At 43.3% G+C, this 17361-nt stretch overlaps 1 protein-coding gene across 2 annotated transcripts; it reads left to right on the top strand.

Moving 5' to 3' along the window:
- The first annotated feature begins 376 nt into the window (after positions 1-376).
- On the top strand, positions 377-17116 carry LOC126399753 (ataxin-2-like protein). Of its 2 annotated transcripts, none has more exons than XM_050059982.1 (23): positions 377-1095; positions 2231-2270; positions 3987-4043; positions 4841-4912; positions 5102-5261; positions 5644-5765; positions 6635-6726; positions 8031-8279; positions 8482-8930; positions 9025-9111; positions 9208-9321; positions 9496-9573; positions 9739-9800; positions 12412-12770; positions 12867-12936; positions 13451-13585; positions 13686-13749; positions 13926-14107; positions 14270-14408; positions 14599-14708; positions 15114-15293; positions 15438-15609; positions 15707-17116. In XM_050059982.1, exons 1-23 carry the CDS (start codon positions 974-976, stop codon positions 15754-15756), a joined length of 3165 nt encoding a protein of 1054 aa, XP_049915939.1. In that variant the 5' UTR covers positions 377-973; the 3' UTR covers positions 15757-17116. The 2 variants fall into 2 exon arrangements, with proteins under 2 accessions (XP_049915939.1, XP_049915940.1); XM_050059983.1 differs by having other exon boundaries at positions 14273-14408.
- The last annotated feature ends 245 nt before the right edge of the window (positions 17117-17361 follow it).

The following is a 17361-nucleotide window of genomic DNA, read 5'->3' on the forward strand; positions in this document are numbered from 1 at the left end:
TATATAGGCGCACTGACAAAGTTGTTTGACTGGGTCAAGTCGGTTTGCCATGGCATTGGCTGTTCGTATCTGCCATTGATAAAATCATAAATGAAATGAAAGCATAAAGCAAGCACGGGGAACATACACATGAAAACGTGAGGTTAAAGAGGAATTCACAAAAATCAAGGTGATAGTGTGCACACAAAACAACACTGGTGTTTTGTTTGGTGACTGCCACGTGTACAGTAGAAACCATCCATTCTTGTTTATGTCAGAGATTAATCAGGTTTAATCAAATATCGATTCAATGCACACATCTTTCCACGTACGCGCGCTCACTAGTAGGTCAAAGGCGCACGCGCACGTCAACGCCCCCTCCCCCTTCCAGCCGGTTTCCAGTCAGCCGCGCGCGGATTGAGTCAAGTGAACCTACCGAGAGGTGGTGTTGACCGACCGCAGCAGGTTTTCACCAAGAAACCTGGAATATCAAACTTCCTAAGGCAACTGACAGTAACGCCAAGATCTTGTTTTTTAACGGAAGGGACAGCGGTGCCGGAGTTAAGGCGACGCGACAGAGAGAAGAGAGTAAATCCCGGAGGGAAAGCGCCCGAAGTGAGCTTGAGGATCAAAGCTAATGCTAAGTTAGCCTGCTATTGCTAAATAATTATACGGAAACTCGTGTCATTTCATAAGTCGCTTGCTTTGACATAACCACTGTGGTTACAAAGTAGATAGTCGGGGGGGGAAATTGTTAAATTATATGTTACATTTAATTTAAATAGCGAGGTGTTTTGCCTTTACATTTTAGGCCACAAGCGACTGGTGTTCGCTTAGCAAGAGTAGCTACAATAGCCGGTCTTATTGAGGTTACACCGGCTCTGCGCTCATCAGGACAGGTGATATTGCTAAAGATAGTCGCCTTTAAAGCAACTTCATATCGGTGTTTATAAGTTAGTTTACACTTGGTGGTGTCTAAGCCTTGTGCTTCGCGATGCTGAAACAGCAGCAACCCGGCTCAGGCGGGAGGAAAGCGTCTAACGGAACCTCGGGCCCCGCCGGTATGTCTTCCCCAGTCAGCGGCATCAACAGTGGCAACAGGACGCCGGCCGGGAGGTAAGCGATGTGGGGGTTCCCTGTCAGGACAGTCCGGGGATTGTCCTGTGACTTAGAGGCCTACCGGTTAAGGCGCTGTGAGCCTAGTGGGTGTGTCTCGGTAATACGGCTTCTCTCCAGGCCAATGAGATTGGTTCGTGTGTGATTGACAGGGGCTCTGGGCCAATCAGAATGCTCACATTGAGTCGAAGACAAAAAGTGAGGTGGAGCCAAGTTTAGTGAAAGCAATGAGCAGCAAATCAGCATACAAGCTATTGAAAGTTTATCTGGCCTGTCAGTGCCAGAGAATGGACGTTGATGATTGCAAAATATAAAATTTACAATAACACGTCTTGGTAGCTAAGAAAAACTTGTTCTAGGAACATCATAATTAACATTGAAGAGATTTTATGGCCAACACAAGGTCATATTATGTGGTTTAAATCACTGAGATGTGTGTGTGTTTACTGAACTCTTGGCAGCTTCGTTTCAGCCTTTGTTTTGTAACCGTCTTTGTAAGCAGCAGTGATATCTTCCCAAATTGTACAGTCTTATGGGGAGTGCATTTAGTATCCAGAATGATCAAAATCCTGTATTGACTGTATAGAAATTATTGCAATAAACCACGTTTATCTTTTCCTAAATGTTCACGTGATTTCAACACTGCAGGTGTCCATTTTCTTTTCTACTTTAAATAGAAATACTCGGGTTGACCCATTGTAAAGGGATAAGTGAAACTGAAACAGGTTTTTGAGACATTTAAACCAATTTTTAATTTGTCTTTTAGACAACACCTTACCTCATTAAAACTGCTTCTGTTTTGATGCCAGTGTTTTTGCTCTGAGCCACAAAGGTGGAGTGGAAGGTGACACAAGGACACCTAGCATTAACACAAGAAAAGTTGGCAGTAGATGAAGCATACATTCATAATGGGTGATTCTAGAGGCCAAGTGTGCACTGTATATTTTCATTGCAGTAGGGATATTGATTTGGGAACTTGTCAGGCCTGAAAGTTAGTGTGTCAACTTCTCTTAATCGATATGTTGCATATGTGTGATGTGGAATGTGACACTGCCTTGACAGGCTTTGAAAACAAGTTATACTCCTTTTGTTTCTATGCAGACAAACATGTTTTAACTATGCTGTTTTCCCACAGGAATCGATCCTCTGCAAAGCCATCATTCCAGTCATCTCCGGTGAGTATCCTATTATAGACAAATTGGGCAGCAAACAAACACAACATATTGTGTACACTACAGTGATAAAAAGTTAGGGACAGTATTGAAAGACTCTTTTATCTTATATCTATCTTGCCATATTTAAGGTCATACATGAGTGAAGATTTGAAAATATTGATGGAAAATCAGTATCTGTGTGTTCCTAAAGTGATCATAACTTAAAATATAAGGATGTTTGTCATGTTTACAAACATGACTGATGTAAATAGGGCTGATTGTCGTTCAAAAATGTTCCAAAACAGTACTTTGACTTATAAACTGGTTTCTAAACAATACTTTTATAGATACCATTCTTACAAAATAAATTTTAACAAACAGAAAATTACTTTCAACACAGTGGTACAAATCTTAAGGTTTATTTTCAGCTCCTTGGCAGTTTGACACTTATAGCAATACTATAATATAAACAATAGAGACCTATGTACCATATAGCCGTACGCCAAAGCTACACACATAAACGTTGCATATGCCACAGTTTGTCACCTCACATATTACAGTCACGTTAAGTAAACAGCCTTGTACAAGTTAGGTGAATTTTTATGTTTGCAAACGTTACCTGTTAGAATCCCAGTCATCATCTGTCCGCAGTAATCTTGGATAACGGGAAATCCAGTGGTGTAATATATGAAAGAGGCTCTGTTACGTTAGCCAGATTTGAATGCTGAGAGGAAGGTGGCAGCGGTCCGTTCTTCATTTCTTTTAATTTGTCCCATTGCGGGGGGTCTCATTTTTAAAACAGTGAGTAGGATCCATACTAAAAATGTTCGTACAGACAAAGCCAAAAATGGCGTGTGCCAAAAATTATTCGATAGCTTCTACAATCAGGCTTCCATCTCACTATCTGCGTCGCCAATTTCCCGTCTTGAAAATGTTTGAAAGCATGGGTCAAAGTTTCTCCCATCAAGCCTGTTTTAATAAATCACAACTTTTCCGTGGGAAGTGGCATATGCCTCTTTCAGACCTTGTTTGTTTGTATGCAGTGTTTATACATGAGACCTCCGGTCTTGGCGACAATAACCTATTTGCATGTATTGCATTGCACACTGTTGGCTGTTAAAATTGAGCCACATTTTGGTCTCTTCTTTAATTTTTACACCTATGAAACGCACACTGTAGTCAAGCCTCTCAATATTCCAAATACAACAACACACAATATACTGTTTTTCATGCACGTCTCTATGACCTGTAGCGTTAGACAGCCCATCACCAGCATTATTCAATGATGGTACAAGCATACTGCATCCTTACTGGCTCACTGAGGCTGATGAGATTCACTCCTTAGGTATCAAAAATCTAGTACCGAATGACAAGACATTTTACAAAACTTGATAGTATTGAAGCAGTTTGTTTGGTGCCATAAAAGTGTCAAAGTTCGGTAGCCAGCACTTTATGTAAAAAACATTTTAAAGAAACAGAAAATGTTGCATGCATGAAACTGAAGTCTGATTGAATCTGATGATCAGGAGCAAAGTAACCTCCGTGCGGAAGATTTATGTCATAGTATAAAAGGAGAGAGTTGGTGTTCCCCTGCTCTTAGAATTGACTGTCTAATTTTATGCACTGGTTAACGGATCAAACTATGTTCTTTTTCAATATATCACAATGTGATTGTTTGATGTCATGTCTTTTTGAAACTTTGTTTGATCGATACTATATATATCTTCCCATCTGCAGGTTTTCGAGGGTGTGTACAACAATGCCAGAATGCTTCATTTCCTCACAGCTGTTGTGGTAAGTCATTTGGCTTGTTATCGATGTGTCTCTCCTACCAGGATGATTATTCTAGAAAATGAATGACTTGCATCACTCCCTTTTACACAGACCATAATAGTTAGAGGTGAGATGTAACCTTCCTACCTACTACAAAGCAACCTTTTGTTTCATGATCTGCTGTGTCTGTACCAGGCAGTTAAGGGTTAGAAGGGTTAATGGATAAAATCCTTTTTCCGTCTGACTGCCATCTATTACTTTTGTTTATGAAGAAGCAGGCTGTACATCCTGTGTCACAGCTACCCCTGAAAATATGCACAGTACGCTGAATACTAGGGCTGATCCGAATGCGTTAAAGCTTTGGTCTTTGCCATGGTAGTCGACGTTCAGATGAGTATTTCGAAAGCTTCACAGTCGAAAAAGTCAAGCTTTTGGGATAATTTTAATGTTAGTAAAGACGACCCTCAAAAAGTCGGATGCCAGATATGCCAAAGAAAACAGGCGTATCACAAATCTACAATGCAATCTACAATGTCAATAGTGTACCAGTTTAGCCGTCTTAGATTAAAAAAATCCGACTTATGTCCTTATCTGTCATTAACCCTGTCGAAGCTTTGATTGATCGCAGTTATTTCTCACTAAAGCCTTGATGCCCAAAAGCTAGTTTTCGGGACAGCCCTACACAGAACAATGTACAAATATTTGCATAATTAATCCACAAATGCTGTTCCAGTTTTGGAAGTGTCACTTATCTAAATGATTTGTTTATCACTAACTTTTCTGAATAAGTTTTAAAACAAAATCTTTCTCTCTCTCAGGGTTCCAACTGTGACATAAGAGTGAAGAACGGCAGTGTATTTGAAGGCATATTCAAGACTCTCAGTTCTCGGGTAAGAAGCTCATGTTGAGCACACAGTCATGCACTTCTGTACGCCCATTTAATGAAGAACCGCAAGTTATCCTGTCACCATAATGGTAAACTCATGTCAAGGAAAAAATAAGGCCTTTTCTGTAGGCTTGCTCTGCAAGCTCACACAGTCCTCAAATTTCATTTTGCCTTCCTAATGTTTGGTCCGTAGTGTGAGCTGGCTGTGGATGCTGTACACAAACGCAGTGAGGAGGACGGCTCAACATCAACTCCACCGAGGAGGGAGGACATCACTGACACTATGATCTTCAGCCCCTCAGACCTGGTGACGATGATCTGCAGAGATGTCGACCTCAACTATGCCACCAGAGGTACAAGCACACACACATGCTGAGACTCAGGGTACTGAGGAAAGACAGTTACAGAAATAAGCTCTTCACAGACCTGCAAGCATTGGAGGCAAAGATCTGTAGCTCTTCCTGAAACAGAGAGGAGGGCTTTGTGTGAAAGTAAGCACTAGATTGTGTCCCTGATTCATAGTAAATGTTTTGTTAGGCTCAACTGGTTTTTAAATACTCTGAGAGAAAATAATTGATGTTCTGCAGTACGGGTAGTAAGTAAGCAAATGATAACGCAATTGAACATAATTAAACATTTCAGGCCCAAAATGATCAGCCCCAAATGTTGCTGTAGACACATCTTGCCAAATGAAACACTTGGAGAGTGTTTAATTTTTTTTGTCTTGGATTTCAGACACCTTCACAGACACAGCCATCAGCTCCAATCGCGTGAATGGAGAACACAAAGAGAAGGTTTTGCAGAGATGGGAGGGAGGAGACAGCAATGGAGAGAGTTACGACCTGGAAAATGATGCAGTGAGTCGCTCTGTCTCTTAAATGCACACATAAACACCATCAAACCATTGCATGATATAAATGCCCTTTCTACTCAGAAATGTTGGAATACTATGTACCCTCAGTTAAAGATACTTTATACGCATGTTAAGATGATTGTTCACACTTCAATCTTTTGAGGCAAGTTAACTGCTCATCTGATATTCCACAGGAAATCTTTTTTTTTTTTTTTTTTTAAACTGCTTTCTTAAAGGAGCTATATGTAAGAAATCTAAAGCAAATAGTCGTAAAATCATCCTAATATGTCACAGAGACTAAGGAATAATGTTCATATAACATACTGATCTCACCGACAACAATAGTACAGCCAGAATATTCGCATTTAAAAAACATTTTTACGGTCCGCAAATCATGTTTATGTTTCGAATTTGTGTTTTGGCCTGTTGCACCACCCACCGCCGTCTACCAGTCACGCAGTCAGCAGAGTCTCAGCATCAGTTACAGTTACGACTGAGCTACAGCAGCACGGCAAGCAGCATTAGCAGTGTCCCGGTACATAGCATTAGCAGTCTCCTCAGCTGTATCCCGGCAGCAGCGTTAGCAGCAGAGAAGCCGGACTTGCTCGAACGGTCTGCTGGAAAACTGAAGATCAAGGACGCGGCGATGCGGCCCTGCCACGGCAGCCGCCTGTGGGCAAACAAATCAGTCTCCAGCGTGCCGCTGTCCAGCAACCTTGAACCTGTAGGGGAGGGGGGGCGGACACGACTCGCGGCAGTATTTTGAATTTGAGTACAGTAACCGCTTTGACCACATTCTTACATACAGCGCCTTTAATTTAGTGTTATTTTATTACCCCACTAATGTTCCTTTTTAATCTCCTATTTTTTCAGTCAAATGGCTGGGATGCCAATGAGATGTTCCGTTACAATGAAGTGAAGTATGGAGTCACGTCAACATACGATTCCAGCCTTTCCATGTATACGTAAGTTTCCATATGGCCTCATTGCCTTTAGGAATAAAAAATAGAATATTATTACTAAAATAAGCCAAAAACTGCAGGAAAAACACACTTAAAAGTTGGTTGTAAAGACTTTACACCATATTATTGTTTGTCCAACCATGACAAAACCTGCAGTATATGTTTTATAACAATGTTGAACTACTTTGTAAAATGATTTTGAAATCACTCAGTAGGGGGCGTCACTAGTTCCAAACAAGTGCATTGGCCTGGTGCAAAATTTGGCCATAAATCAGTGAGTTTGTCCAAACATCACCAAACTCATTAGATAATTTAAATTAAGCTGTTTTGCAATTGACCAATAGGGGGTGACGGCATTACTAAAGAAAAGCGTAGCCTGGCAGATATTTTGACGTAAATGAATAAGCGTCTGACCAATAGTCATAAAACCTGTCAGTTATTTTTAATGCAGGTGTCATGAACTGTCAAAGGTCTTGATCCTAGGCAGCTTTAAAATGTAATGGTCATGCTGACTTGAACTGTTTTTATGTATTTTTGCTCACTTAAAAAAAAAAAGAAGATCAGATCTCTTTGTGGATTTATTGGCAAAGAGAACAATAGAAGTGTGCGTCTTTATTTTGTGGTGATCAAGTTAATCAAGCAGGCGATCATACAGTGTCAGAATGTTATGTGAGCAGTGAGACTCCATATATATGTCTCTCATATCATACATATTCATTAAGATGCATTTAAAAATTCCTTATTAGCATCACTGGTGTAATTACAAATTACAGCAAGTGTGAATCTATTTACAGTAATGTGGTCCATAAATTACCGTATTCTCAGATTATGTCATTGGTGGCTAGGGGTTTTCACCCTAATCAGATAGTGTATTGCTCCATCTGATTTCAGTAGTTAATACAACTTAAACCAGAGAGGAATGAAACATTAAACTTAATCATGATGTCACATGATGTCATACTATTATAGGGAGTGAAAACCTGCAGCTTTACTTAAGTTTCAGTTTCATTAGAGTTCTTAAAGTTGGCTGTACCATCTCTACCTTGCATCAAGTTTGATTATAGTCAAGCTTAAAGTAAGATGCCTGATTCCAGCCCAGAAAATTATAAGGAATCTTACCGGTGTCTGCAAGATCATTTTTACCTCTAAGACTCTTTAATTATAACAATATAATTCACACATTTGACGTTAACTAATACATAAAAAAAATAAGACAATCTTTGGGCTCACTTTGGTTTCATCAACAGTTTTAAATGTTCTTGTAGCCTGATGTTGTTTCTGTGTTCCGTCTTTCTGCTGCTGTCCAGTGTGCCACTGGAAAAGGGCAACTCTGAGATGTATCGGCAGAGGGAAGCCCGCGCTGCCCGCCTGGCCAGTGAGATCGAGTCCAGTCCCCAGTATCGCCATCGTGTCGGCCTGGAAAATGATGAGGGCAAAACTGAGGAGGACAAATACAGTGCTGTGGTGCGGGACAGCAACGATCGTGAGAGGGGCCGTGAGAGCCCCCGTGACAGAGAGCGTGAAAGGGGGCGAGACAGCCCTGGAGCCAGCACCAGGTGAGATGGTCTGCTGCTTTGTTGGGCGTGTAGATAAACAGTGTGTGTCGTAATTTAGATGATAGTTTATAATCAACCCAGTCAACTGTTAAATGAAGTCTGAACCTCAGCTAGTCTCCATCATGTTTCTATGCACTGCTATGTTTTGACAGCGTAGTGTCATTCATGTGTTGCCCCCTGTGTGACGTACTTTTTCTTTCAGGGAGGGCAAGTACATTCCATTACCTCAACGTCAGAGAGAGATGAACCGGGAGCGGGAACGAGCTGAGAGAGGTCCTGGTGGGCCTCCACCCCACAATCGTCTTAGCGGAGGTTATCGCTCCAATCCTCCATCCTCCTCTTCCCCCAGACCCCCTCTGCCCTCTGCTGCTGGGCCGCAGTCTGGCGTCTCCCCCTCAGAGAGAAACAGCCCTCTGTCAGGCCGAGGTGGGGCCTACGCTCCCCACCACCCCCAGGGAAGCCCGAGCCCAGGCCCAAACTCTGGCCCTGCGAGCCCTTACACACCTGCCTCTCCGGGAGGGGCATCCACGCCAGCCTCTGCTTCCACTACCCCGTCGCCAGCCAGCCCTCCTGCCCCACACGGACACTCAGTCCCTCATTCCCACTCACTCCCACACTCGCTGTCTGACGCTGGCAGGCCTGTTAATGGAAGTAAGTGTTCAACTTGTTTCAGAAAGTGTTCTAACAGCATCTATGTATGTTAATAAGGCAGTATGAATTGTGAATATTTTTGTGTGCCTTTCAGTCTCGACCAGAACATCACCTAAAGCCCAAAGACCTCCACAGTCGAGCAGAACAGTCCGTTCTTCAAACTCACACTCTCAGTCCACAGGTACATTCAGTCAGCTGCTGTTATAAAATCCTCTTTTACATTATTGACCGATTGTCTGAAACCTAACCTTTATTTTTCCCTGCGCTGTCCTTGCAGCTACTCGCTCTCCTAAATCAGGTTCTTCCCAGGACACGCCTTATTTGGACACATCGTCTGTCTCCCTGCCTCCCCAGAAGACGTCTGGCCCTGCCCCTCTTTTCCCTGTTGATGGTACTGTCTCATTTCTCGCCTAATTTTGTTTGAAACCAAAGTCAGACTCATTTTTCTGTAATGATGTGAGCTTCACCTGCTTCAATGAGAGGCAGCAGTAAGTGACAGGTACTGAAGGTGGAATCTAATGAAGTGCTGCAACTAATTAGTTTACCGTTTGTCTCGTCTTTACAGTGAATGAGATCCTTGGTGCAGCAAAAGAGCGTGCCGCAGAGAGCCCCAGCAGCACAGAGGACAGCAAGAGCAGTAAAGGTGTGTAAGACTTCAATTTGAACAGGATATGAGTTTTTTAATATAACTATTTACACATCCACTCGAGCTTAGTTGCATGCCCTGTATGTTTTTGACAACAGATTGAAGTTTCCAAATTTTCACATCTTCATTAACCTTCCCCCTATCCTCTCTCTCCTCAAACAGTTCCCTCAGTTCAGCAAAGGTCGCAGATCGAGGAGCTGCGGAAATTTGGCAAGGAATTCAGGGTAAGAGTTCAGCTTCCTTTCGTCGAAGCGTGAAATTAGAAAGTCTGTGACCAATCAAGAGGCTATGACCTGAGACACCACTGATGTTATGATTCCTAAAAAAAAACAACAACCCCTCATTCACTTATTTGTGACAATTAACGTTTCACACGACATTGAGACATCACTTTTTATGCAACACTTCTTAGTATAAAAATTAGCTGTACATCAGGGACTCTGGTTTCTAGGATGAGGTTATTCGATTTCACTGTGTGATTATTTACTGTTGTGCCACCTTTTTTTGGGTGGAGGAGGTGAAGCTCAGTCATATTACTCAAGTCTTGACATTTTTACTCGTAATGTTCTGTAAGAAAAATTACTTGTGAGACCTATTTACTGAAACGTAGTTATATTTGACAATGGCTTGGCCTTGAGAGGCAGGGTACACCCTGGACAGGTTGCCAGACTATCACAGGGCTGACACATAGAGACAGACAACCATTCACACTCACACCTACGGCCAATTTAGAGTCACCAATTAACCTGCATGTCTTTGGACTGTGGGAGGAAGCTGGAGTACCCAGAGAAAACCCATGCTGACACAGGGAGAACATGCAAACTCCACACAGAGGGGCTCCCCCACATAACATGAATTATTTCCTTTTAACCGCCTGTAATATTAAGATGATGTCTTGCACTGTTTCACCTGTCCTCATCATTTCCTCTCAACGAAATTGGCTTGTAGAATAGTTGTTGATTTTACAAGACATGTCTGCAAAGCTGAAAACATTACACTGATGAGATGTTAATTCAGTTAATCTTTAAGAAATTGGACGGAAAAGGACGCAAAAGAAACAATATTCACAACAGCCACGAAATTTCAGGGAGACTCACAAATTTCGATTGTAGGGAAACTAGACTAGGTTGACACGTTCATTGGCAGATGGACAGGGAGCTCCAGCTGCACAGGAGAAGCCAAACACTATTCATTTGCGGACACTGCAGTGTCACAGAGCTGGTTGAAAATCAGCAAAGCTTCTCTTAAACTTGAACCTCACAGTGTGTACAGAAAGCAGGTGCTGTTCATACACTGGTTTGTGTCAGTGTGTTTGTTAAGAGAGAGCGGGCAAAGATGAGGGGCTGCGTGAATCAATGTGCTGCACACAGCTCAGTCCACAAGTTAATTGATCGCAGATGCTGTCGTCTCAGATGGACAAAAAAATGCTAAAATGAGTCAACAAATATACTTTGTCAGCTGTTAATATATCTAGGCGGCCGCCAATGTAAAATCTGTCCATGGGAAACACTGTCCGTGTGCTGAAATATGGCCAAACTGTTACAGAGATATTCAGCAGTGTCTATAATGTGAATCTATGGATAATAAATGATCATCTGCAGTTTTCTGTAGCAGTCCCAGTAATGTTTTATATGCATGACCTGGTTGAGCAATGTTTTAGACTGAGGACATGACCACAAATACTGATAGACTGAGTATCTTGTAAAATATTTTCATTCTGCTGATGAAAATCTCCTGTTTTTAAAGTATTAGAAAAATCACAAATTTATTGTATTTTCCATTATCCCCTCTCACTCTTTTACAACACACTTAAGGCACATCTTTTTATTCATAATTTATTTTAATTATGTCACTTCCTATTTTAGATTATTTGCTTTTATCAGTATCTGTGGCGTATATGTATTGCAGTGAACTAGTATCATGCTTTACAGATGTCTGCTTGAGCTTTTATTTGATAAAGTGCGAGAAAAAGTTAATTCAATAGGAAAATTAAATAAAAATGAAAAAAACAAACCATTTAATTTCCTCACATTTTACTGGTGTAAACAGACGCACTCTGGTACAAGGCAGCGCTCAGACACACAGATTGAGGCACACAGAGCCATGTTTATAAATGTCACCTGCTGTTTGCAACAGCATTCAAATGCCACCAGATGATATAAAACTATATTAAAACTTTGAACTGCAGGGAAAAGGAGACTAATCAAGACCTCATCGGCTTTCCGTGTTCCACATGATCGCAGGATGTTTGTTTGCTGTGGTGATGTTTTTTGAGTGGGTGTGAGTGTGTGGTGGCAAAGATGTTATCAGTGGAAATACTGTGGCACATGCAGTAACAAGTGGGGAAACACCAACACTGTACCAACCAGTGGTGTAGCGTCATCAGTCAGTCAGTGAGAGACATACTTGGGCGTTTATAGGGCTGGCCCCTGCTTTGCAAAACAGACGGGTCTTTTCTTCCTCTTTGGCAGTTTCAGCTGTGCCTTTTCCGGTGTACTTTGCTAGTTAAGATACAGCACCACCACAGTGGCATAATGCTGCAATTGCAGTCATAAATGACAGAAATCCAAGTGCAAGGCTTGCTAGTAAAGTGTTTTCCATGAAGACCCCCGTTAGAGTTTTGTCAAGAGCTGGAGGCAGCTGCCGTGTAATTTCCTACACAGGAAAAACCCTGCTACAAATATGCAAATGTGCTCATATTTGTTGGACATGTTCCCTGCTTACTTTTATCTGTTTAGTAACTCTTCGTTACTTATTTCCCCTTTTGCCATCACCTCCATCCTTATTTACCTCTCTTCCTTCGACTCAATCCTTGTCTTCCACTTTTTTTCCCAGCTCCAGCCAAGTGGAGGCAGCTCCAGCTCTCCCAGCTCCCCAGCATCAGCAACCCCACCTGCCGTCAGCGAGGTAGCCCAACCCAGCGCAGCCACACCTTCGCCCTCAGACGCTCACCCTGCTTCAGAGCCCAAAGCTCAGGCTCCAGCTCCCAGTCCTTCCCAGCCCCAACCTCAGCCTTCACCAGCCCCTGCTGAGGACGCCACCAAGGACACCGCAACTACACCTGGTGCCACACCAAGCACTGCCGCTGCACCCATTTCAGACAGGCATTCACCAGCCACCCCGCAGCCAGCCAGGACCCCGGGAAGCGAGGACGCCAGGTCTGAGACGACGGAGCGGCCAGAGGGCGTGGCAGAGTGAGTTTCAAAAAGAGATTGTAAACTGTTTGATCATGCTCTCTTATGTCCTTGTGGTTGTCTTTTGCTAACACATTATTTTTTCATATCTTTTAGCCAAGTAAAGAAATCAACCTTAAACCCCAACGCTAAAGAGTTCAACCCCATCAAACCTCAAATGCCCATGGTAAGCTCATTTATTCCTGCTGAATCCTTAAAATGTAAAAAAATATGTATTATCTTGGCTGAGACGAGGGTGGTGCTGTATATAAAGAGCAGTTTAGTATTCAGGGAATTAATTTAAGTGGAGTCCATGACATAAACTATGCACCAAAGTGTAAAAAAAGTATGAAAAATACCGTCATTTGCTCTGAATATTTATTGCAGCATCTATTTTATAGTAGAAGACCTGGGTTGGAAATAAGCGTCAGCCGGCAGCCAAATGCTGGGGCTGCTAGCTTTTGTTAACTCACCAGCCAATAAAACAACGGTAATCTGTTGAGTGGCTGCTAGATTTTGGAATCCATCGGCCACAGTGGTAGGTGGACAAAAATGTTATTTTTCCAACCCTGTCAAAGACCTGTTGGCACTATGTTGTTATTTCACTTACTGTAAAATATGTAGAACATAATGTGTTTAAACCCTGTGATTAGCTAAGTGACATGTTCATTTTATTGACCTCTGGTTCTGTTGTCGTACAGACGAAGCCCAACACTGCGCCCACCCCACCTCGGCCAACTCCTCCAAGCCCAGTGGTCCTTCAGCACCCAGGCGGACAGGGACCACTCTACAACACCCCCTACCTCTCCTACGTATCACAGATCCACTCTGTGCAGGTATGTGAGCAAATTAACTCTTACATGTTTACTACCAGTGTCATTTTAAGACATGGAAGCTTTTTCTTGAGTTGACCTTTTGATCATTTCTGTCTTCCAGCCCCCACCGATGTACCAGTACACCATGTCTACAGTCAGCCAGGGAAAATACCCCAGGACCAAAGGTAAAAGCAGCATTTCTTTCCGCAGTGCCTTATGTCTGTGGCTTTAATTATAAATAGCTATAACCTGCGACACAACAGTGCAGTGACGTCTGCTTAACAGAATAACACTTTAAAAATTAGCCTCTTGCTATAGATGTGTCTATGTCTATAAGATGATAATTCTTTGCCTCCACCAGGCTCAGTAGTGGCTCAGCGCTCTGACCATGGTACTTCAGCACCACCCATGCTACAAGCTGCAGCGTCAGCAGCTGGAGCCCCGCTGGTGGCGTCCCCCTACCCTCAGTCCTACCTTCAGTACAATCCACAGCAGTACGGCCAGCAGCAGGTCATCCAGGCCATGACACCCTACCCTGGACAGGTAGGATGGCTACCCTCTAACCCCGTTTTTTAATAAGGTTTTAATTAGCATAATGTTTGTGGTAGCATTAAATTAAACTTAAGTGGTTCAGCCACACAGCCTCCAGGTACATCTTATCTCCTACGTATAAAACAAGTACACTGTTTCCCCTCTTCTCTCCAGCAGATGTACTCCATGTTGCAAGGTGGAAGAATGATAGGTCAAGGTGGGGGTCCTCACCCACAAGCACTGGGACCCCCAGGAGGCCCCCAGTTCTCTGCACAGGGAGACGGACCTCAGGGACCACAGCAAGGCATCTACGGTGAGTGGACCCAAACGTGCCATATTTTAGGTTAAACTGCTCCCATATGGTATCAGTGTTTTTTGATTCATGGATGGTCTTGAAATGGCCTGATTAAAAACCTTGGAAACGTCCATGAGGAGTCTCACTATGGACTGTAAAACGATGTAAAGCATTAACCTGACACTGATTCTCTCTTTCTCCTGTGCAGCTCCACAGTCCTTCTCACACCACTCAGGTGCAGTTCATCAGCCCCAGCCCTCCAGTACCCCGACAGGCAACCAGCCCCCTCCCCAGCACACTGCACCTAGTCCCGGACAGGTGAGATACAGGACTGCTTGAATTTCCCAAATGTACCAAAACACATTTGCTGTGTCCAGATTTCTAAATGAATTACATTCGTACAGACAAAGCCTCAACCATATTGATACTATACTATTGAAATATGTACAAGGGTTTTTAGTTAAAATTCAAAGAGGTCCAGTTACTTAAGTTTCCTCATGATGGCTAAACTGCATCCTATAGCCTCACCCTACATCTTTCAAACAAAATAAGCAACGTACATTTCCATATCATTTCAACATTACTGTCAGTTTTCACAATACAATCCTATAAACCTACAGACACATTGAATTTGTTGTATTGTTAAATCTAATGGAGCAGATTCCCGCCTCTGGGACACTGTTATTGTGATGAATCTTCTGACGCTGTGTTCTTTCCTTTCAGAACGCCCAGTCCGGCCCACAGCCCCAGTCCTTGTACCACTCAGGTCCCCTGTCAGCACCCACTCCACCCAACATGCCGCCAGGCCACACGTCTCCACAAGGCTCTTATCCCATTCAGGGCTACAGCATCCACAGCCACCAGGGCATCCCACCAACGTACCCCCTGGGACAGATCGCACAGGTATGGATCCACAGTGCTTGTGGTTACTGTTCCTTCTCATGCATCACTTGTTTAAAGCCCAGGTCAGACCAAATGACGAGACGAGTTAATAAAACACAACTTTGTATTCTCAATTTTGATTTGCCACCTCCTTCACCCCGCTAGGCCCATGTACAAGGAGCGATGTCGGGTCCCCACCACTCGGGGAGCCACGGTCAGCCTCAGTTAGTGATGTTGCAGCCACCTCCTCAGCAGGGCCCCGGCTCAGTGCCTCAGCACCCACAGCACGGACCACAGCAAGGAGCACACCAACACTTTTACATAGGACATCCACAAGGTACGAGCCATAAAGCCGAGTATAATCCATCCCAATTCTCTATCTGTTGTTTGAAGCGTGACATTTACAGTTTGTTTTATCTGTTTACCTCCAACAGCAATGCAGGTACAGACGCATCCTGCTCCCTTCCATCAGCCTGGAAACTAAACCCCACCCGCCCTCCTCCCCACCTTCCCAACTGTTCTTAGGAATGAGCCCCAACATCCCCCACTGCCTGCTGGACGCGAGGCCCAGACTGAACGCGACTCATTAGTAAACAAACTGACAGGATCGTGCAGAGGAGAGAAGAGGACAAAAAGTCTCGCAGCACCTTATTTTTCTGCTGGAATGTTCTTCATCAGTACAAACCTCAGTGTCAGCCCCAGACGAGGAGGACCTTTTCAGTGCTAATGATGAAGGTGGCAGACGACAGGAGCCGCGCCCGACCCCCTGCTGCCATCCTGCTCTTCTCTCCAACTTCCTCCCATTTCAGAGACATGAGGCACCTTGCTGGGCGGACCAGTCGGAGAGGAAAAAACACGGATGACAAACAGCAGCAGACACCTCCAGCAGTGTGTTTTAAGTACCATGACACAAATGGGAAACACAGACTGTCACGGGATTCTCATGAATACAGCATGAAAGGATGGATTTAAAGAGGAGAGGGGATTTTTAGCAAATCACCCCCCACCCCCCCCCCCACCCTTTTTTTTTCTTTTAACTCAATCCAGTAGTTAAAACCACCCCTTTGCTTCTTCTCTCCTGTAGGAAAATATAATTAATAAAAAAATGGACAAGACAAAAAAAATATTAAAACAACAATGACCAAAAAATAAAGTTTTCAACTCAACTTAAAATGTTTGTTTGTTTTATTTATTGTACTATTAATTGAGTATTACAGTTAACAGTTTTGTAGTAAGCTAAGAGCTATAATGAGACGCAGACATTTATTTTTCATTAGACAATAACAAGAGCACATTTAATTTGAAGCTCAATAAGCATTTGCTATTATGTCAGGCTGACAAAACAAAGTAATTACCTCCCAGGGGACTTTGTATTCTCTTCACATTCTCATTAGCTCGGATTCGTTCCACTCAGTGGTGCAATTCTGCATGTTAATTTAAAATGCTCACTAGGGGGACCCCTCATTATACAGCACACAGTCCTTGTTAAGGCAGAGATGACTCTTCTTTGGGTTAGTGGGCCACTCTGCTTCCCCTTCAGGCATGTATGACACCACACTTTGTGGCTCAGTGACAGGCCCCTAAATCGATGTACTACCGAGCGCGCCAACTAGCTCTACGTCAATGTGTCAGAGTGCGCGGCCTAGTTTCCCCTCAGTTGGGACACACTCGGTCAGTGCAGCAGGCTGTGGCGGCCTACTCAGTGTGACAGGGCGTAGAGTTGCTCGGCGCTGCGTTCCAGTCGGTCCCGGTACTCAAGGTTGGAGTAGTTGCCTTCAGGGACCCCCTGGGTGCCGTAGAGGAGCCCCCAGCAGCAGCAGGCAATCACAGCTGTGCTGTCACTGTCACCTGGACAGGAAGAAAAGGAAGCAGACAACTTCACATACTGTGTCACACATTATTGCTTTAGGAAGTTTAACAGGAAATCTGACCAATTGTTTTTTTGTTGGATGTTGAGATGATGTAAAATGTATCAGTGGCAAACCATATGACTTTATAACACATTTGTTATTACATTTTTTGTGACACATTACAGTATGACTTAAAGGACATGCTGTGACTTTTTATATCACATTTTGGTTAGCGACCT

This window comes from Epinephelus moara, chromosome 13, assembly GCF_006386435.1.
Source record: "Epinephelus moara isolate mb chromosome 13, YSFRI_EMoa_1.0, whole genome shotgun sequence".
Lineage (NCBI taxonomy): Eukaryota > Metazoa > Chordata > Actinopteri > Perciformes > Serranidae > Epinephelus > Epinephelus moara.

What these genes read in the sequence shown, in the direction of transcription:
- LOC126399753 (XM_050059982.1), top strand. Translation starts at nt 974, where the DNA reads ATGCTGAAACAGCAGCAACCCGGCTCAGGCGGGAGGAAAGCGTCTAAC. An exon ending in TCAAGACTCTCAGTTCTCGG is followed by an intron (nt 4,913 to 5,101) that starts GTAAGAAGCTCA and finishes TTTGGTCCGTAG; the next exon opens with TGTGAGCTGGCTGTGGATGC. An exon ending in AAAATACCCCAGGACCAAAG is followed by an intron (nt 13,750 to 13,925) that starts GTAAAAGCAGCA and finishes TGCCTCCACCAG; the next exon opens with GCTCAGTAGTGGCTCAGCGC.